The sequence below is a fragment of the Carettochelys insculpta genome, chromosome 1 (assembly GCF_033958435.1).
Source record: "Carettochelys insculpta isolate YL-2023 chromosome 1, ASM3395843v1, whole genome shotgun sequence".
NCBI lineage: Eukaryota > Metazoa > Chordata > Testudines > Carettochelyidae > Carettochelys > Carettochelys insculpta.
The window spans coordinates 229977848-230000411 of NC_134137.1; the positions used below are offsets into that span (position 1 = coordinate 229977848).

At 42.5% G+C, this 22564-nt stretch overlaps 1 protein-coding gene across 1 annotated transcript in view; it reads right to left on the minus strand.

Annotated features, from left to right (window-relative positions):
• Positions 1–22564, minus strand: part of MAN1A2 (mannosidase alpha class 1A member 2) — a 266972-nt gene that overhangs the window by 63992 nt on the left and 180416 nt on the right. The window contains exons 7-8 of the mRNA XM_075001072.1: positions 14466–14589; positions 13978–14071 (exon numbers count right to left, since the gene is read on the minus strand). Coding sequence (XP_074857173.1) covers positions 13978–14071; positions 14466–14589 — 218 coding nt within the window. The remainder of the gene's footprint in view (positions 1–13977; positions 14072–14465; positions 14590–22564) is intronic.

Consider the following 22564-nt stretch of genomic DNA (forward strand, 5'->3'; position numbering starts at 1 on the left):
CTTTTTCACGGAAGGAGCTTTGTGGCATCTTTAAAGGCCAAATTGGATTTTACATGTCATCTACAATACATTAGTGTCTTGGGAAAAGAAATTAATAATTATAAAATCATAGGACAGGCAGGGACCTCAAGAGGTAATCAAGTCCAGTCACCTACACTAATGGCAGGATAAAGCCCCATCTAGATCATCACTGACAGGTGTCCGTACAATCTGTTCTTAAAAGTATCTGAAGACAGATTACACAACCTCTCCGGGCAATTCATTCTAGTGCATAGCCACCCTCAGAGTAAGGGAAGTTCTTCCTAATTCCAAACCTAAACCTCCCTTCCTGCAATTTAAACTCATTGCTTCTTGTCCTATCATTGGAGGCTAAGGAGAACAATTTACCTCAGTCCTCCTTGTGACAGATGTTTGTGCACTTGAAACTATCATTGTGTTTCCTCTGAGTCTTCTCTTGTCTACATTAAACAAACCCAAACTCTTCTCTGGAGTTTTTCCTAAAATATTGCGCCTAGAACAGGACACAATGCTCCAGTTGAGGATTAACCAGCGCAGAGCAGAGTGGAAGAATCACTCGTGTTTTGCTTACAACACTCCAGGTAATACATCCCAGAATGATTTCTTCTTTTGCAACAGTTTTACACTATTGACTCCTATTAGTTTGTGGCCCACTATGACCCCCAAATCTCTTTCGATCATACTCCTTCCCAGGCAGCCATTTCCCATGTTGTATGTGTGCAAAGCTAAGGGACTCACCTTGGTGCAGTAACGATCTTTCTTCAAGATGTGTCCCCATGGATGCTCCAAATCAGGTGCTGGGCTCATCCTGGCACCACAGAATGGAGAACTTTCCAGAGCTGTAGTCAGCCAAACCGCGCATGCACAGCTGCCGTCCCTCACTGTTTGCACTCTCTTTGTGACTATGCACAGTCCGGCACTCACCAGCTTCTTGAAATTGCCCTGGACTCTGAGAGACATGAAAGAGAGAGACTCCAGAGTGGGGAGGAGGGCAGGTTGTGGAGTACCCATGGGGACACATCTCGAAGAACAACAGTTACTGCACCAAGGTGAGTAACTTTGCTTTCTTCTTTGAGTGGTCCCCCATGGGTGCTTCACATCAGGTGACTGTGTAGCAGTACCACTAATAACACAAGGAGGGCAGGAGTCATGGTTTGTCACCAGATGATAGGACCGCTGATGCAAGAGAGGCTTTCCTGATCCATTGGTGTTGGATTGCATAATGTTTCATGAATGTATCCGCTCTGCAAATGTCGTGTAATGGAAAACCACGAAGAAAGGCCACTGATGCTGCTACAGCCCTTGTGGAGTGTGCTCTCAGTGGTACTTGGGAGCGGTATTCCCTTGGAGGATTGGCACTGTAGTATAATTTTGCTACTTGTTGGGCTGATAAAGGCTCACCCTTGCACCAACAAATGAGAGACACAAGAAGTCTACCAGTTTTTTGGAATGATTTAGTTCTGTTAACATAAAAAGACATCCCAGGTGTGCAGTGACACTTCTAGAGGAGAGGCATGTGGTTTAGGGTAAAACAATGATAAAATAATGGGTTCATTTATTTGAAAGTCCGAGCACACTTTAGGGATGAAGATCAGGTGATGTCTGAGAATAACCCGTTTTATTGAAAATCGTGTAAGGGGGTACTGCCACAAGAGCCGAAAGTTCACCGACTCTGTGTGCTGAGGTAACAGCAAGGAGAAAAACCACCTTCACTGTCATGATTTGTAAAGGTACTGTTGCTAATGATTCAAATGGTGGTGCCATAAAAGCATGAAGAACTAGTTCCAAATCTTACTGAGGAGGAACTGGACGAGGAGGAGGATGCAAATTCACAAGGCCTTTAAGGAATCTCTTAGTGGTAGGATGTGCAAATACTGAGAATCCTTCTATGGGTTGAAGGAAGGCAGTAATGGCCATGAGGTGCATCCTGAGTGAGGCTAGTGCCAAGCTTGAGTCCTTAAGGTGTAGAATGTAGTCTAGAATTAAGTGCAAAGGAGCCGATTGTGGTTCCTGCTCATGTGCGGAGCACCATGAAGCAAACCTACGTCTTTTGGAGAGATCATTTACTTTGGTAGTTTTTCAAGTTTCCCTTTAACTTGGTTGGAACAAAAATGTTCGGATGCATTGATCCAACTAGAAGCCATGCCATGAGGTGGAAGGCCTACGTTAGAGGATGAAGCAGAGATCCTCGGTTTTAGGATAGGAGGTCTGGAAGTACTGGGAGTGGTACAGAGTAAACTGGCGTGAGGTAGGGAGGCGTGTATGTACCAAAAGTGTGGAAAACTGTGTGTGTGTCTTTACTTGAATGAAGGACTAAATCAGTCCTTTCAGTGAACAGTCTAAACCTATCAAAAGGAAGACCCTCCACGTTGGTTTGGAGCTCCTTTGGCACCCCTGCCGACTGTAAACAGGAGGCGCATCTCATAACCACAGCTGTGGCAGTGGCACATGCGGCCATATCGACTATATCCAACGTGATTTGAATGGCTGATCTAGCCAACGTATATCCCTCCTGTACAACAGACTTTAGAATAGGTAATTTTGACTCCAGCAGATAATTCATTAAAGGTGCCAATTTGGAGTAACTGTCAAAATTGTGATTAGATAGATGGGCTGAGTAGCTAGCTATATGGAATAAAAGGCTGGCAAAAGAGCAGACTTTCCTGCCAAAAAGGTTCAGCCTCTTTGAGTCCCTGTTGGGCAATGGTGTCTTAAAAGTGAGGTGTTTTTAATCTGTGGTGAGCAGAGCCAACCACAAGTAAATTAGGCTGTGGATGAATAAATAAACACTCCGTCCACTTAGGAGGAACAAAGTACTGCTTATCCATTTGCTTGTTGCAAAGTGGTATGGACGGTGGGGTTTGCCACATATCCTCGGCAACCTCCAGTACAGCCTCGTCTAGAGGTATGGCAACTTTGTCCATTACCTGTCCCTCCTCCAGCTCAGAGTGTTGCTGAGGGGGAGTATGTTGGTGGGTAGAAAATGATGGCAGAGGAATAGGTGAATGCCAGGAAGAAAGAGAATTGTAGTGTGTGTCTCCTCTAAAAGGTGATTCATTCCAGTAAGATGAATAATATGTTGAATAGGAGTGATGACAGTGTCTATAATGATATGATCTGGGAGGGGATGAGGATTGGCCATGTTGTGATGTTCTATAATAGTACCTTGAAGATAAGTGGGGAGAGTGAGGGGATTTTGAGTGCTCATAGGGAGGTCTAGGTGAAGAAGTTGAAATGGGATGGTGGTAATGAGTGTGAGATCTCACTGGGCTTAGAAATCGTGAGGGTAGCCTTTGAGGAGAAGAATGATGTGACTTGTCCCAAGGCGGTGTAAATGATTGCTTTTGTGGGGATAACAAAGGTGCTGGAGAGAAGGTTAAAGACAGTAAATGCAGGGAAGGACTACAATGCTTAGTTTTCACAGGACCTTTGCACCGTTCTCTGTGAGGAGATGCAGTAGATCTCAGCACTGGTTCTGGCATAGACTGTCTCTGCGCCAGCTCCCTTCTTACCAACTCTCTCAGTGCCATTCCTGATGTCGCATCTCTTGGTGCCGTCCACGGCGCTGGTCCCTTTGTTGCTATCTCTCTCTGAATGGACTGTCTTGATTCCGAGTCTTTTGGTGCCAGAGGTTTTGGTGGCCTATTCCTCTGCATCCTATCTTTGGGTGCCAGTGTCAGGTCGGAATCTCGGGCTGGTGCCATAGCCTGGTGTTAACAACCATCTCAGCAGAGGCAACTCAACTGGTGCCTTGTGCACCAGGGCTGCTGGCACCAACACTGACTGAGGCCAATGGTTCCGGGAACTGTGCTGCGGCAGATTTTGTTGCTGCTTTCATGGTTAAGGCCGACTTTGGCACAGTTGACACAGGGCTGTTCTTGTGGGGCTTATCTGAGCCTCTGGATCCACTCTGTGTGAGCGCTGGCAGCGACCTGGTGGGAGACACGTGGACTTTATTTGGTGAGATCTCTACGGCTGAGGACACTTGCCTTTTATGTGAATGAGCCCAAGTGGAAGCCGCAGCCCGTGATGATGAAAACTGGAGGGCTTTATCAAAAAGCAGCTTTCAAAGCTGCATCTTTCAATCATGGCAGACTCCTGCTATGAGTTTTGAGCAATGTGCACATTTCTGGGGCACATGAGCTTCGCCGAGGCATTTGATATAGGAGGCGTGCCCATCTAAATGAAAACTTATCAATATATAGATAACTTTTAACTATGAACCACAACTTGAACTGATAACACATATCTCTCTCTCTCATTTTTTCTTAAAACAGGAGGCAGCAAAAAACAACTAAACTAATCGATCAACTATGTACAAAGGTTCTTGAGACAGTCTCACTCTAAAGAATCCCAGTGAGTAGAGGAGAGGAGACATTCCACCTGCAGTCTGAGGCAGACGGAGAGAAACTAGCGGAAGCCAAACCATGCACATCACAAAAAGAGCGCAAGCAGTGAGGGATGGCAGCTGTACGTGTGCAGTCTGGCTGATTACAGCTCTGGAAAGTTCTCCATTCTGTGGCACTGGGACAAGCCCAGCACCTGATATGGAGAACTCATGGGAACCATTCAAAGAAGAACTGATTGTTCCTTCCTAACTAGGGTACTTTGTATTTCTCCTTATTGAATTTCATCCTATTACTTAAGTTTGTCCAGATCATTTCTATTATATGGCCTCTTTTTGTTTCGAGAGACGGTGGCTAGCAGCGGCAGTGAGGATCTATGGGCAGTGTTTGAGTCTACAGCTTCTCTTGTGGCTTATCCGTCCAATATTGGATTGCCCAATCGAATGCAATAACCGCATGTCAATCTACTTCCAAATTCTTGAGTCTGAGAGCTTTTCATTCTAAGACAAAGTTATTTTGTGTGGCTTGCACATATACTATCGAAGCATGATGTGCCCTGTCATAGCAGTCGTTGCCAGGTATTTCGATCTGATAATGTAGATTCCCAGGATTTTGGATCGATGTTGAATTTTTTTTTTCCATGGCGTTTTTGCATGTATCCTTGAATCTTAACTTTGGTCTTCCTCTTGTTCTCAACCTTCATGACAGTTCACCAAAGAGGATTTCTTTGGGAAGATGTTCATCACCCATGACCAAGCGAACACAGTCTTCTGCTGTTGAGGACTGCTATGAGGCTGGGTAGGCCAGATCTTGACAGTTGATATTCATAATTCTGCAGAGGCAGCGAAGATGGAAGCTGTTCAATTTTTTTCTCCTGGTTCAAGTAGGTGGTCCATGCCTCAGAACCATATAGCAGACTACTCAATACACATGCCTAGTAGATTAGGATCTTTGTTTACACTGTCAGTCTAGGATTGTTCCATGTTCATTTTGTAAGTCTGCCAAAAATAGTAGTGGCCTTCCCTATTCTGATGTTCAGTTCTTCGTCCATGGATAGGTTTGTGGTGACAGTAGATCTAAGGTAACAGGATTGTTGAACCACATCTAATGGTCTGATAACCAGAATGACACTGGGTCACTGAGGTATACCTTGAGTGAATATAACAGTTTTCTTCATGTTTATGTCAAGGGAAAACAACTTGCAAGCTCTGGATAGAGAAACAACCAGTGACTGCAGCGTGTCCATTATGAGCAACAAGACCTGCATCAGCTGCGAAGAGGAGTTGCCTAATGAAGACTTTCTTGACCTTAGTTTTGGCCTTGAGTCTTGCCAGGTGGTAGACAGAACCATCTAATCTTGTGTCAGAAATACATTGCTACGTGAGTTTTGAAATCGTAATTTAGTACAACTGAGAAGAATATGCCGAAGCAGATAGAGGGAAGAACACACCCTTGTTCGACTCCACTGTTCATTGCAAATGGTTCCAATGTACAGCAGATAGCACTGCTGCTTTCATGTTTTCATGGAAGGATGTTATGATCATGAGTAGGGTCAGTGGGCAGCCAATCTTGGTTAATACTCTGTATAGTCCTGACCTACTGACTGTGTCAAACGCCTTTGTTAAGCCCATAAATGTTACGAATAATGGCTTTCCCTGTTCTCTGCATTTTTCCTGTAGTTGTCCAAGTGAAAAATCATGTCCATTGTTGACCTGCCAGCCCTTAAGCCACACTGTGTTTCTGGATAGACTTGATCTGCGAGTTTTTCCAGTTGTTCCAGTAACAAGATGCCTCTGTAGTTGTTGCAGTCACCCTGGTCACCTTTGTTTTTATAGAGTGATGATGTTTGCATCCTTCATGCCATGTGGGACATCACCTGCACTCCAACATTTTAGGAATAATCATAGAGGAAGGGGAAGACCACAGCCTTGTTTGCCTTCAGGACTTCAGCTGGGATTTTGTCATTTCCTGGTGCTTTTCCACTGGAGTGAGCATCAAGAAATTGAGAAAGTTCCTCCACCGTAGGCTCTGCATCTAGCTCAGAAATTTCTGGAAGACTAAGGATGAACTTGTCAAGTTCAGATTGTATTGTAGGCGCATGGGAATAAAGACTTGATTAGTGTTCCACCCACCTGGACATCTTCAGCTTTTTGTCTGTGACCACCTACTCATATTTCAAGGTTTCAGTGGGGTGACTTTAACGTGTGGTCTGAGTGCTTTCTTCAGTTCATCATATATGGTTTTCAGATCACCCAAATCAGACGCCTTTTGGATATTAGAACAGAGATTGGCCCAACAGTTGTTCACACACTGCCTGAAGAAATTAACCTCTTATGCTTTAAGATGGGTTCTTTACGTTATTCAGATGTTCCTTGTATTCTTCTTCAAGAAGAGGCCTAAGAATGTCAGCATTTTCATCAATCCAGTCTTTGTTAGACAATTTACATGTTCCAAAGGCAGATTTGGCACATTTGTGTATTGCATCTCTCAGCATGGACCACGTTTCATCAACAGTTTGTTGATCACCTTTGTGTTCCACTTTGCAAGTGAGATCATCTGTGAAGACAGCATTTCAGCATATCTCTGGTACTGAAGGCATTGATTTTTGGCTTATTGCATTCCTTTGTCATACAGTTTCTTTGGGACAATTTTCACTCTGTGATCAAGGAGTGATCAGTGTCACAATCTGTGCTGTGATATGTGCGTGTATTTTGAGAGACTTGAGATGTTTCCTGCGTACCAGTCCAAGGTCAAGTTGATGCCTGTGACTGGTTTGGAGCAGGGAGGTCGCCATGAAACCTTGTGACACTCTTTCAAGTTAAAGTATTAGTGATGCACAGCTGATTCTGAGAGCTGAATTCGAGAAGCCTTTGACCATCTTCATTCATTTTCCCAATACTGTTATGCCTAAGGCAGATGGGCCAGGACTGATGGTTTAGAAAGTCGACATAGTGTGTCCCCACTACCTTTGCTAAGTTCGACTGTGTCAGCAGTGCATTTTGGGTACCTATCCCACAGTTCCTGCATCCCCGTTGCATTCTGGGTTTCTGTGCCACTGTGTTATGGGAAAAAAATGTGCCATCAGTGGTTATGGGTGTTTGAAATCATCATCCCAGAGTGCGCTGCCCTCATTTCCCACTCCCATTGAAAACAAACTGCCAAATGCATTTGCACACCACTTTGGTATTGTTGAAGTGCTTCCTTTTGATAGTGTTATTTTGATTAATTTCATTTTTACCCAGCAGCCACATGACAGACATAGAGACCAGCAGCTGCATGGTGCAGCGGCTGGGCGGGGGTGAAGTTGACATAGCAACCAGAGAGCCCAGGCTGATTCCTGCTCACCTGGAGAGCAGCAGAGGTGAAAGTGATGGTCAGAATGGACACATTGGGATGCTTCTGAAGGTCAATAAACTCAAATAATGATGTATCTACACTAGCATTAAGTCAACTTTGTAAATTTGATTTGTCTTTTCTCCTCATGAAAAACCTGGAGTAGAAAAGTTGACTTTATGACCCCTTAAAATTGACCTAATGATATTTGTAGTGAAGACAAGTACATTATAAAATCTACCTAACTCCCTTAAAACTGACTTTTTGCTCTAGTGTAGACATAGCCTAGGATACATTTCATCCTGGTGACTCAGGGATATCTAAATTGTCAAAGTAATTTTTAGTTTGCTTTTAGCTTCTGATCATACCCTGTTTTTCACTGGCATTCACTATCCTATCACCAACCAATACTGATGAAAACCAAAACAAAGAAATCATTAAGCACCTCTGCCATTTCTACATTTCTGGTTTTTGTTTTTCCCTCTTTATTGAGTAACAGGCCTTGGTTTTTGTTTTGCTTTTAATGCATTTATAGTATGCCTTCTTGTTACCCTTGCTGTTTCTAGCTAGCAATCTGTTTTATGTCTTGATCTTTTCTAATTTTGCCCCTACGTACTTTTGTTTGTTTACATTTATCCTTTAACCTAGTTTCCACTTTTTTGTAGGAGTCTTTTTTGATTTGTAGATTAAAGATCTCCTGGTTAAGCCATGGTGGTCTCTTGCCACACTTCCTATCTTTCCTACTCAATGGAAAAGTTGGCTCTTGTGCCCTTAAGAACGTCATTTTGAAAAAAAACTGCTAACAGTCTTCAACTATTTTTGCTCTTATACTCACAATGCATGGGATCTTACCTATCAACTTCCTGAGTTTCCTGAAGTCTGCCTTCTTGAAACCCATTGTCTTTATTTTGCTGTTCTCGCTCCTACGACTCCTAGGCTTAGAATCACGAACTCCACCATTTCATAGAAACAGAGTCGTAGCCCTGTTAGTCTGTATTCTAACAAAACAGCAGTCTTGTAGCACTTAAAAGATTAATAAAATTATTTTGCTAGTCTTTAAAGTACATGACTGCTGTTTTGTTCTATCATTTCATGATCACTTTCACCCAAGTTGCTGTCCACTTTCAAATTCTCAACTATTTCCGCCCTATTTCGCAAAATCAAATCTAGAACAGCATCCCTCATAGCAGATTTTTCCACCTTCTGAAATAAAAAATTGTCTCCAATATATTACAAAAACTTAGATAGCCTTCGTCCTGTTGCGTTACTTTCTCAACACGTCTGGATAGTTTAAGTCCCCATCACCACCAACTCCCATATTTTGGGTGATTTTGTTAGTTATTTTAAAAAGCTCTCATCCACCTCTTCTTTCTAATTAGACAGTTTGTAATAGATCTCTGCCATGACATGAGACTCCCAACCTACGTCCTATGTCCATCTCAACCTCAGTCCAAATGCATACACTATTTGTATATAAGGCAACACCTCCTTTTCTTCCTGTCTGTGCTTCCTGAGCAAGCTGTATCGCTCTATACCAATATTCCAGTCACGTGTATTATTCCACCAAGTCTCTGTGACAATTATTAATAGTTGCACAGCTCCCAAGTTTGCAAATGACATACACAAAGAAATTTTGACACAGTGAGAGAGAGATAGCAAATTGGAAATAGGCAAATATATTGAAGATGGCTTTTAATTTAAAAAGAAACCTGGTAGCTCATATATCTGCATAAAAAGTTAAATACCCATTAAAGAGATAAGAAACCAAGGGGCTTTTGAAATGATGCTGACTACTAAAGAGCAGAAGAGGAAAAAAATCAATAAGGGGCTAGGTTGCATAAATAAGAGAAAATATTAGAATAGATAAAGAAATATAATTTTAATCTGGATATAAACACTTCATTCCTTTAAAAGTTATGAGGCATGGATGAGGGAATAAATTTTCCGTTCCCAATCAGACATATTTCTTTCTAACACAGTTGCCGCTGATTGCCACAATTTAGAAAAACAGAGCATCTCAAATTAGAGATAATCAATCACTCCCTGCCAATAGGACAGTTCATCTAGACCGGGGTCAGCAACCCCCAACATGGGAGCCAAGAGTGGTATACAAGGTGATTTGCATTGGCACATGAGGCAGGAGCTCAGCCTCACCCCTCCTCCCCCATGCAGCTGGGAAATTGCTCAAAGCGTGTGGATTAACATAAGATCACCTAATGCTACCAACCACCACTTAAATGGTAAAGCTCTGCATCTTCATTTACTTATTAACGAAGCTGTTGTAAGTAGGACTGTTAGTGACTTTAAAAAATATCTCCAGCACTCAGATCACACACAGAAGTCAAAAGCTCAAATTTTGGCACTCTGCCTCGGAAACGTTGCTGATCCCTGATATAAATCTTCAGAAAAACTGTTTTATATGGTCACAGCTAAAACACTGAACTCTCATTCTCTATACAGCTACAGCAAACTCTTTCATATCCAGCATTCTATCATCTGGAACTCTGAAAGAACTAGCATTTTAACAATAAATAAATTTTAGTTATGTTTTCCATAAATGCAGTATAATGAAAGTAAATACAAATACTGTAAGTACAGGATAAGTTTACAGTGTATAATACTACTGTTGTTGGTATATAAAGCACTCTGCGCCCATTCGTTTGTTTCTTAATATCTGATCTTGTTCTTCTTTAGTGTTATGCATTGCTAGGTATGCCTCTCTATTATCCAGAATATTTGAATATCCAGCAACCTCCCACTCCCAGGGTTGCCGGATATGAAAGAGTTTACTGTATAAGTAGCATTTTAAGAAACTCAATAAAAAAAATTCCAGATCTTATCTTTAGAAATTTCTTCACACACAGACTCTTTCAAACGCACACTTCACATAAGTGCTGAAAACATTATGCACTCTTAACCACCAATGCTAACATCTTTGAAACAGAGTAAGCAAACACTTCATTTTTTAGCCTTTTAACACATTTCAATTGAACTGAAAACCCAGAGCCTGAATGTTTACTTTTTTTTTTTTTTGCAATACTACAATAACAGATTCAAAATTAACTTGTTTAACACACAAATAATACTGTTCAGCAATACATCTGGCAGTATTATAAGAATTAACTGCACCACAACTTTCTACAACACATACTTTTTACAGCATTTTCTACATTGTTCGAAGCAGAAAGTTTTAATGTGTTACCTATTTTTGGGAAGTCAGGGGATGTTTATCTATGCACCTCAAGTCTAAGGCCACGTCTACACTACAAACTGATCAATGTAATTTACATCACTGCAAAACTGCCAGTTAGAATATCACTCCTGCACATGCATTCTTGGTTCTTTGCACCGGTACTGTGTTTTCTTACCTGGAATACTTGTGTCATTGCACAGGTCAGTGCACTATGGGTAGACAGCTGAGTATGCTGAGTGGCCATACACTCCATGACTGGACTGGACAGCCATACTGTGCACCTCAAAGGTCGAATGTCCCCCTCATGTTTTGAGAAATTTGGGCACTGTATGGTGAGGCAAAAATGAAGTTGCCTGCAAGTTCCCATTAAGCAACTTTCTCCATTCCACAGTGCCATCCGTATCCCATACTTTTTCATCGTTTTTAGAAATCTTATAAACACGTGAGGCATTTCATCTCTGACAGAAGCATGGAGCCTGAGGAACTCTGCACAATTGTCATGAGAGTTGCAAATACAGGATGAACAATCCTCAACTATTTGCAGAGCCACACGAAGAACCGCAGCAGGGGAGAACATGATGATTTAATAGATGACTGATTGTGGAGTGGGGGACACAGTAAAAAACAATGCAAATTTATTGGAGGAGTTCATAGAGCAGCTGCAGATGATGGCATGTCACTCCTGTGCCCAAAACACAAGCACTGAACATTGGCATTGTATTTTAACAGAGGTTTAGAATGATAAGCAGTGATTTTTGGATGCAGATGACCATATTCCTGGATCTACGCGCCACACCTGACCCAGCCTTCCAGGTTAGGGACCCCAGAATAAGAGCTGCATTAGCAACAGAGAAGCATGCTCCCATGTGCACTTGCAATGATGGATTCTCATCAGTCAATGGGAAATCATTTCAGTGTCAGGAAAATCCACACTGGAGGATGTCATGAAAGTGTGAAGGGTTATTTATTATCTACTGCTATTCTAGGACATTATCTCAGTAATGTGCAGGACACCATTGACTGATGTACACCAACAAGGTTATGCAATTGTGGTGGAGAGATGAATGGAGTACATATCCCTAATATGGCACCACATCACCTTGCCACTGAGTACATCAACAGAAAGGACTACTGTATTATAGTTTTGCAAGAGGTGGTCCATCTCCAGGGATGCTTCACCAACTTCAAAGTTAGCTGGAGAGAGGGGACATATCAAGGTTGCAGGAGCAACAGCTATAGTAAAACAGGTAAAGATATAATTGTATTTATAGCTGTGACAAAAACCTAAAGCTAAATTTCAGAAATCCCATTCCTTGTTTGCCCTTGTTCTTGTTTTACACAAGACACACTCATTGACATTCAAGCTTTGAGGTGCACAGTACCACTCTCCAGTCCAGTCATGCAGAGTAAGACCTGCCTGGGGTGTGGCAGAGGGAAAATGAGGAGTGAATTGTTTCGTTGCATGAAACAATACAATTTTAGCCTCTGTTTTCATGGATATGAATACAGGGCAATGACACTGAATACTGGCATCATTTTCCACAGGTGATTGTGATTTTAAACTGATAGGTAAGTCCAAAGAGAAACAGAAGTACATAAAGCAAAGCTGCTGCTAGTGTCCTAGTGCTGCGTGGGCCCAAATCCCGCTAGTCTGTTTACTGCAATAGTGCCTGCTGAAGTCATCATGGAGCGGCACAGAAAAGTGTCTTACTGTGAAGAAATAAGGCTGCCAGCCCTAGAAACCTTCAGGAGAGGTCTGAATGCTCCTCCCCCCACTGTTTATGTAAGAATAAAAACAGAAAAACCCTGCCTCCATTATACCATTATCTTTTCTAGTATAAGTAAATTAATGAAAAACTGATACCTAGGGATTGGGCACCATCTGTACATTTAAACATTGCAATGGAAAAATGCATTAAAATGCTCACCTGCCTAAGTTCCTTTCCCTTCTACCTGGCTTGCCTGCACTTGACTGCAGACACTGACTGGATGGCACTGGAGTCTTCTGACTCATTTACAGTGGAATTTAGCCTTAATCATAAATGTAGACAAATCCCTTCATATTCTGACTCATTGGCTACTGTATTTTCTTCATTTATAAGCACTGGAAAATTCTACTAATCATTTAGGGCTAAACCCTGCCTCCACTAAAATCTGCCATTTGCTTCAAATGGGACCGGAACCCATCCTTTAATGACAAGACAGACAGGACAGCTTTTTTAAAATGAAAGATACTGGATTGACAAGAGTTGGAGCAAAGGAACTCTGCCCACAGAACCAACACAGTACCAAAGCAACAGTAACGGCTTCAAATGTGTCCTTAAGAATCAACTCATGGAGTCATGTACATCTCTACAACGTAGTCAGTGCTTGGGCTCTCTGACTGCATTGCCATCAAGAGGTACAATTTTATTGTCTTTTGTGAGGATTTTTTTATGATGCACTCATCTCTCATTTAGAAACTAAACTGATAACCAATTCACTTCACATAGGCCACTGCACAGAAACCAGATGGCTAAAAATTAGAGGTCCTACAGTCCCCACCATACCCATACAGTTAATTCATAATTAAGTTTAAAAAGTATTCCCACAAACGGCGACATTATTTGCCAGCTTACTCCCAGAAATGTGAAACACCTCTTTTCACTTTTGGGGAAGTCCAAGAAAATTGAAGAAACACTTTTCAACCTAATAATTATTACGGAAGACTTTGGTGACCAACATAATGAGGGAGACACAAGTGGTAATAGGGGAAGTGCCTTTCGAAAAGTACAGTAATACTAGACCAAGAAAGCTAAATAACCAACAGAGCAGTAACAAATAAAAGACAATTCGATTAAATAACTTTCAAGTGCTAGAACTCCTTTTGAACTTCCGATAAAGATGATGCTGTGTATTCTTTCTACTCCTCCAGTTTAGAATCTCTCACTCTTACAATCTTAGACTCACAGAATCATAGAATCCTAGGACTGGACGGGACCTCATGAGGTCATCGAGTCCAGGCCACACTCAAAGTAATCTTTCCAATTCATTATTCTGAACGTATAAGATAAATTTAATTATGAAAAATAAAATAAAAATACTCACGCTGGCCCCAGCGCCCAGTCCTTGGGTTCAAATAATTTGGATAAAGTCCATTAGGACGGTCCATTTTTTGAAGTAATTTTCGAATGTGCATGACCTAAATTGAAGCAAAACAGGATCAACAAAAACAATTTTCATCTACCTTCAACACCTGTTTAAACCTCGACTTTCTTATTCAACAACATTTTTTCATAATTTCATTAAACAATCTTAATAGTTTTTCTAGATGGGCACTATTAGTGGCTACTTACTTAAACATATGTCAAGAGTATCCTTTCTAAATAGCTGTACAAATAATAAAGGTCTTGACTTCATAAACTTCTGCTATAGAAAGCTATGTGTTCTGTAATATAAATGCAAAGAATGAAATAATTTGTCTGTTACCAAAAAAAGCACTATTGTAATCAATCAGGCCCTGTTATTTCTAATCAGATTCATAGTACACAACCCTGAGTCTTCTTACAATACAAGACTCTGGGCACAAAACTAACCTTGTTGTAGTAGACAGGGTCTCCAGTTAGGTAGCTGAGGTGGACAAATTCCATGTGCAGAGTACCAAATTCAGCCAGGATGCTGCTGCCTGCAGAAGCCCAGCCCCAGTTTCGACCCACACCACTGAGTTGCAGCATACATAAAAGTGAAGGACAAGAGAGGGAAGAAAAGAGCAAAGAGCTGGTCAGTGAAACAATACTATCAATAGCAAGACAGTGTGTGTAGTAATCAAATCACATTAGATTGCCTATTAAAAAGAGTTACACAAGGTGATACTAGCCTACATCTAGGATGACAAGTGATTTCTTCTCAAAATAGGCTTCACAGCTTGATAGTTCAAAATGATCATGTAGTTAAGCAGCAAAAAGCATCCCTTACAATATTTATGGGAGGAGCTATGATGTAAATACAAGTCCAGTCACAGACAAAACCAACTAAGGATATGTCTACATTTACAGTTGAAGGTAGAGTAGACAGTGCACGCTCAGCTAGCATGGATATAAGCAGGAGCATAAACAATGAGGTACTGCTTAGGCAAGAAGAGTATGGACATGACATAACCTTAGGAGATATACTCTGCACAGCTCTCTATGGCTATGGCTACACTATTTAAGTGCTACTTCGAAAACGGTATTCCAGGCAGTATTCCATTCTGGTACCCCTTGTTGAACAGGCCCTCCCATGTCTACACTGATATTTTTAGAAGCATAGGTGTCTTGGCTGCTGTGAAAGGTCAGCAGTGGCAAAAAATCCTGGAAGGAGAGAGATGGTAGTGGGGAAGGTCTCCAGCAGTTGGCACGTCTCCGGAAAGAAAATGGGGAAAGGCAGCAGGCTCCTATTGTCTCCCCCCGGCCAAAGCCTTTCACTGATGCATGCAGCTACACATTACAGTGGGTATTCAGCCTACTTTTCACTGAAACATGCAGCTGTATGTAGTGTAGAAGCTGTTGAATGTGGAGAAAAGACCAAAGAACACCCTAAAAGCTTCTCACAAAATTAAATCAAGCATGTGTGATATTTTCTCTTTTTGACCTCACCTACAAGATTAGATCTCTCAACTATCTCTGACTTAATATTTTTAGAGCACTCGCAGTTTTGCAGGACTGGGACTGTAATTTGTAAAATTAAACAGTAATTCTTCCTACAAACTATTTCTCAACCAAAAAACACCACTGAAACTGAATTTGAGTTGAATGTTACAAGTGCACACAGAAGATTAGAGTCATGTGATGTTATCAGTCTTATCTATATATGTGATCTCTCTGGGTATTATAAATGGCTGTTGAAGTGGGCAGGAACGCACCAGGGTTGCAGAACTGCATTGTGATTGGGGGTTGAAGTTGTGGTGGGCTTCCATTCTGGATGGAGGTGATTTTTATTTTGCATTTCAAAGGCAGAAACCCTATATCCTACACAAGGAACGTGGAAAGAAAGGAGATGCAGAAACTAAGAACTAACACAGTAAGGCTATAGTTACATTAGCAAGTTTTGCCAACAAAACCCTGGTTTTGTCAACAGAACTGGTGGAATGTCCACATACAAAATATGTTTTGTTGACAAAACTCGGCACTTTCACCAGCAGTGTTCTGCTTCTCAGCCAGGAGGCGTTACGCTTCTGTCACCAAATAAAGCTGTGTGGACATAGAGGTGCCTTTCTCTCGACAGACACGGGCATCTGCAACATGGGCAACTCTATCTGCTATGCTTCCAGGTGGGTTTTGTGCGTGGTTGCACTCGGTTGACAGAAGTTTTGTCAGGGAATCTCTTCTGACAGTGACTTCTGTCAACAGAGCACTGTTGTGTAACCACAGCCTGAGAATCTCTCTGAACACATAGGGAGAAAAGTCTGATAAATCACCCCTTCTATTAATACTGGCAAATTTAATAGTTATCAGTGAAATGATTATTTTTCAAGTCTTTTATTGTCTGCATTTTTGATCAGTAAATTGTAAAACAGCCAAGACAAAGCAATGTTCATCGATACCATGCATGTTTCATTGAGAAGGCTTAAAATAAGTAGACTTTTATAGTCTTTGGGTTGAAATTTTCATTTCAGTCCCTGTTCCAATGAGTGTTTAGTTATACATCCAAAACGGAACAGCTTCAACGAAAGTGATTGCAAGAGACCCATCTGCCAATAGTCCAGTGGTTACAGAAAGGGGTGGTATAAAATGGTAACCTTAGATTCAGATCCCTGATCCAGAAGGGGCATTCAAATCTGACTCTTCCAGATTCCATGGGATATCACCTCTGAGCTGAGAGAAAGGCAATATGAAAGTACTGAGGGCAGTCTATCACTCAGATCCAGAGAAGGGACAGTGATGGCTAGAGACACCATACAGAATTTCAACTTCCTCCTGTATGTGTTGAAGTTCCTTAGTTCAAGAATGGGCCTGAGACCACCTTTGGCCTTTGGAATGAGTAAGTAACAGGAGTAGAATCCTGTCACCCTCGGCTCTAGAACCTTCCCTTGCACTGCCTTGTGGTAGGGAGCGATTGCACCTCCAGAATAAGGAGTTGCTTGTGGCACAGATCCCTGAAGAATGACTGGGAGGTGGGTGGGAAAGAGGAAAACCAGAGTGTGTATCCAACTCCTAGTGTGCATAGGGCCCGTTAGTCCAATGCGATAAAGCACCAGGTATGGCAGAAATGAGACAGGTGTTTCAGGACACGTGTCTGGATATGGTATGTGGATCGGTACATTGCCCTCAAGCGCACCTTCAAAATCCCTGCTTGGGGCCCGAGCTGGGCTTGGAGGTGTTTAGCCCTTGATCAGCCTGTTGGGTCAAGCATCGCCAGCAGTTATTTCACCTGTGAGTTCAGAAATGGTCCTGTCTCAGTCTGGGAAGGAACTTTCTTTGCGACTGGGATTAAGGACTGAAGGGACAATGCTGTGGTGCAGGTGGGTGCATCTTGGGGGACTTCACGGTTGCACCTGAGTCTGTAAGTAATTGGAGCTTGAAATCTGTTTGCTTTAAAATGAAGCTTCTACCCTCGAAGGGTTCTGTAGGGTTTGCTGGATTTCCAGAGGTAGGCCTGAGACTTGCGGCCATGTCGATCACCTCATGACCACTCCTGAGGATATGTTTTTTGCAGCCAAGTCCACGGAACATTAATACATGGTTTAAATCATGATGGAAACTTTCTGAGTCACTATAGGGGCTCGTCTGCATACTTGACTCAGTCTAATTCCTGATCTCCCCTCCCACCCCTCCACTCTCTGATTTGCTCACCTTGATTATCTTTTTCTGATTTGTCCTCCTTGCTTACTGTTTTTGGTTCTCTGTGTCTTAAATATTGAGTCTGTTCTGGTCTGGATATGGTCTGAAGAAGTGGGTCTGTCCCACGAAAGCTCACCTAATATACTATTTTGCTAGTCTTTAAAGTGCTACTTGACTGCTTTTTGTTTTGATAGTGTATAGACTAGCACAGCTTACTCTCTGTTACTGTATCAAGGGAGGTTTGCAGTGATGTCCTAGCCACTGTTCTGACCTTGCCAAAAAGAGCAGAAAACTCCTGCTTAGAATCCTGTGGAAGGAACTCCTGGAATTTGGACATGCCCTCCAGGACTGAAATGCATATCTACTGAGGATAGCTCATTGGTTAGCCACCCTCAGTTGGAGTACCCTAGCCACATACAGCTTTATCGCAAAGAGGTCTAGTCTTTTGGCCTCCTTGGTCTTAGAGGCTGACCTTGCCTCTCCCTGTTAACTACAAAGACCACTAATGAGGAAGTAGATGGGTGGGAAAAGAAAAATTCAAACCCTTTAAAGGGCATGAAATATATTGTCTTTTGACTCCTTTGGCAGTGGGGGGTAAATTCAGGCCATGATATGCCACAATGAGGAGCAGTTAGTATGAACAGTCTTAATTAGGGACAGGGTGATCCTACATGGACACTCTGGTGCCAAAATGTCAACCATGGGTTCCTTGGGTTTAGAAACCTCCTCCAAAAGCAGGTTCATGACACTGACTGTGCATTTTAGCAACTCCTGGTAGGCCCTAAGGCCAATTGGAGGGGACCCTGTAGTGAGGTATAGTGAGCAAGATGAAATTTGTAGTGGTAGAGGCTCTTGGTCAGAGCCTACTTGCTAACTGGTGATAGCTGCCTGGGTTCCAGATCCCTCTTTGGAGCTTCCCCTTCCACCCTCTGTTGAGCTTGCAGGAGGTTCATGGCAAGGGGACTAGATATGGTAGCTTCAGGTTGCTCCAAGTGCTGTGATCCCCTGGGAAATTGTGAGTGATACTGTGTTGAGGTCACCAACCTGGAGTGATGAGAACTGGGTCCATAGGCTTGATGATAGGCCCAGGGCATCCAGAATGGCCATTGCGCAGGTGGCCGTTGGGTTTGCCATGTACGTAATCTATGCAACCTCCTGTTGGTCCTAATCTGAGAGGCACAGACTGTCCCACACCGAAGATGGGGTGCTGCTGAGCTGGTGCAGCAGGTTTAAGTATGGCTTCCATTAGTAGCTGCTTCAATCAAAACCCATTCTTGTTTCAGGTGCAAGGTTTAAATCCTCTGCAGATACTGCACCTCTCCAACAGGTGAGTTTCACATAAATAACAAAGGCGGGCTTCTTAGCAGTCCCTGTTGGGCATAGACTTCTTGAAGAGTGAGCAAAACTTGACACCCTGGGCTTTTGACATGCCCCAAGCTGTAGCTGTGTCAAAGGAGTGGAGGAGCCCATCTGCTCCTAACTGCTGTTTTCAAGGGTACTTAAGAGAACATTGAAGAAGATCGATTGTAATCACAAAGGCTAAGTTATTGCTTTCAGAAGCAACAGTAAGGAACTGTTCCAGTGTCACCACAGACAGTAAGAAGGAACTCAGGGAGGGGCAGGGTTGGCAGTGGTATGGAAGGGACACAATATGAGCACCACTCCTGGAGGCTCCAGAGCCAACCCTGACATGAGCTGCTAGGAGAAAAACTTCCGATGCTTGTGCATGCAGCACATGTGCACCTGATTAGAATCAATGTGAACAAGCACTCAAAGAACTTCCTTGACTCACATCCCACTTCTCATCCACTGTAATCCTCCTGTCCTTTTCTGCAGAACTCAATTATAGGATTCAATTAACAGAAAACAAAAGAAGAGACATGTATAATTACTGCAAGCAATATAGGTTTATAGAAAATAGATAATTTCATACTAACTTGATATATTTTGACTTGATGTTCTTAGTCTTCTGGAAGGCGTTAGACTTAGTCCCTCCCCACCCCCACGACATTTTGATTAAAACACAAGAATGATATAAAATCAATATGGCACATATTAAATAGATTGAAGGTGACTAATGGATAGATCTCAGAGGGTAGGACTACACAGCAAAGTTACTTTGAAATAACAGCCATTACTTTGAAATTACTATCCTAGGCCGTTTCTTCACAGGCCACTTTCTTTGAAAGTGGCATAGTAATACACGGCCCGAAATATGCTAATGAAGCACGGATGCAAATTCCCTGCGCATCATCAGCATATGGTCACGTGATTTGGAGTCCGGAAGACTGTTCTTCCGGACTCCAAAATGCCGTTTAGAAGCATGGCCCCTGGCCGTTTAGAAGCATGGCCCAAAAATTTTCAAGAAGAAGGGGCCTCCGGAAGAAGGACCTCCTTCTGGAAGCTCCCTGGGGGCCGCGCTTCTACACGGCGTTTTGGAGTCTGGAAGAACAGTCTTCTGGACTCCAAATCAAGTGACCATATGCTAACGAGGCATGGGGAATTTGCATCTGCTCCTCATTAGCATATTTTCGGCCGTGTATTACCATGCCACTTTCAAAGAAAGTGGCCTGTGTAGAAACGGCCCTAGAGTTTACACAACACAACCACTATTTTGAAATAATTTCAGAAGAGCAGCTGGCTTATTTCAAAATTGGTAAACTTCATTCTATGGCTATGTCCACACTAGCCCCAAACTTCGAAATGGCCACACAAATGGCCAAATAAGGGGACTTGGAAGTAGGCGGGGTCCTTTCGAAAAGGAGCCCCGTCGGGAGGAGACGCATGGCGGCGAGGCGCGTCAATTTCAAAGTGCCGCAGCCGCCCGCATGCTAATGAAGTGCTGAATATGCATTTCACCGCTTCATTAGTAAACTTCGAAATGGCCATTTGCGTGGCCATTTTGAAGTTTGGGGCTAGTGTAGACATGGCCTATGAGGAATTGTGCTTATTTCGTTATAGCTGTTTCAAAATAGGTGTCATTAAGACAGGGAATAGAGTGTATTCTGATATAAGCCATCGTGCGTCCAATGGCTCTATTTCAAAATAGGCTCTATGTATGTAGACACTATATTTCTAAATAGCTAAGTGCTATTTCAAAATGCATTTGTGTGTAGCAGCATTATTTTGAAATAAACTGTTCTGGAATTTTGAGGAAGAGAGGCCTTCCAGAAGGATGGTTTCCTTCTGGGAGATCCCCACAGGCCACATGTCTACACTGCTATTTTGGAGTCCGGAAGAACTTCTTCTGGACTCTGAATCACGTGGCCATATGCTAATGAGTCATGGGAAATTTACATCCGCACCTCATTAGCATCCTCTGGGCTGCTCACTACCATGCCCCTTCCAGAGGAAGGGACACGTGTAGGTGCAGACTTAGGGCTTGTCTACTTTTAAGTTTTTTCAGCTTAAGTTCTTCCATTATAATTATGCAGGTATAACTATCCCAGAGGAGGGCATTCACACCCCTTTGTTTATGCCATCTCAAGCTAGTTCTCTTGTGTAGTTCATTGCATCCAACCTGTTCTGCACTTTTTCAAAATAACTGCAAATCATTTGGGGCAGATATCCCATGGTGTAATGTTCTGACACCAGGCTCTATGCAGTCTTTATTTTTTGGAGAGGTGTGGGGAAGGGCAGGTATGTGTTTGTGCATGTGGCACTTTGTGGTATGCTCACTGGAATACCGAGATCAAACTAACAAACCCGATAATTCATCTGATTTAAGCAAAGTAGGATTATTTTCAAATGTCTGTCAGGCAGCAGAAAGGGAAGACTGCTGAGCACTGCAGTCCTGCCAGTGATTAATACAAGTAGGCTGCTCCACATGCACCACACAGATGGATGGCTATGAGTGACTTGGATTATAGCCACATTGATGCCACAAGGAAGAGATCAAGTAGTTACTTCTCTATGACATTTTCCTGGAGTGGCTTTATTCAGTGGAGCATGGCACTGAACCAACCAGCACCAGCTGGTGGGTCAAGGTAGTCATGGAGAAGTGGAATGATCTTCAGGCTGAGAAAGACGACTCTCCCTGAGGCCTGTGCGGGCTTCACCTGAAGCTACAGCAGCTTGAAATCGCCTCTCAGCATGAAGAACGTGTGTCTATCACCATTTGGAAACTCAAGAACCCAAAATTTTCTACATGCTGTTTTGGAGTCTGGACGAGCTTCTTCCAGACTCCAAATCATGTGGCCCTATGCTAATGAGGCACTGGAAATTTACATCTGTGCCTCATTAGCATTTTGGGGCCATTTATTAGAATGTCACTTTCTCAGAGAAAGTGGCATGGGTAGAAATGGCCACTGTGAGGCTACCGTATGGTACGAGAAAATTAATGTACTTTCACCAAGGAAAGGAATGCAATGGACATGGTTTATGTAACAATTACAATATTAGGGACTGATGTTATTATTCAGGAGCTATACTGCAATGGAATTTTTCAGTTTCAATGTTTGGTATGCTGAAGTGATCTTGACATTTCAGTGTTGGGCATGCTGAAGTGATCTTGGCATCTAGAGCTTGGTTGGTTTACATGATGACTAAGGTAACTTGTCCAGAATCCCATCACAAGGCATGGTGGTGGCATTCTTGACAAAAATCAAGTCTGCAGGACTATCTGAAAGAGCAGAGCTAATGCCAAATAGGAAAAGCATTCTCACAAAAAAAATTTGTTTGCTATATTGCTACTAATTTCTCGGTAGGTCTGAAAGCAACCAATTACATGTTACTGACAGTGGACACAACTCATAGAATAAATCACAAACAATTAATAGATGTTTTGACAGGGGCACATTTTTACATGTATTGTATGTTAATCACTTCAAAATTTGTAACAGGTCACAAAAGAGCTGGGCCAGATACAGCACCAGCAC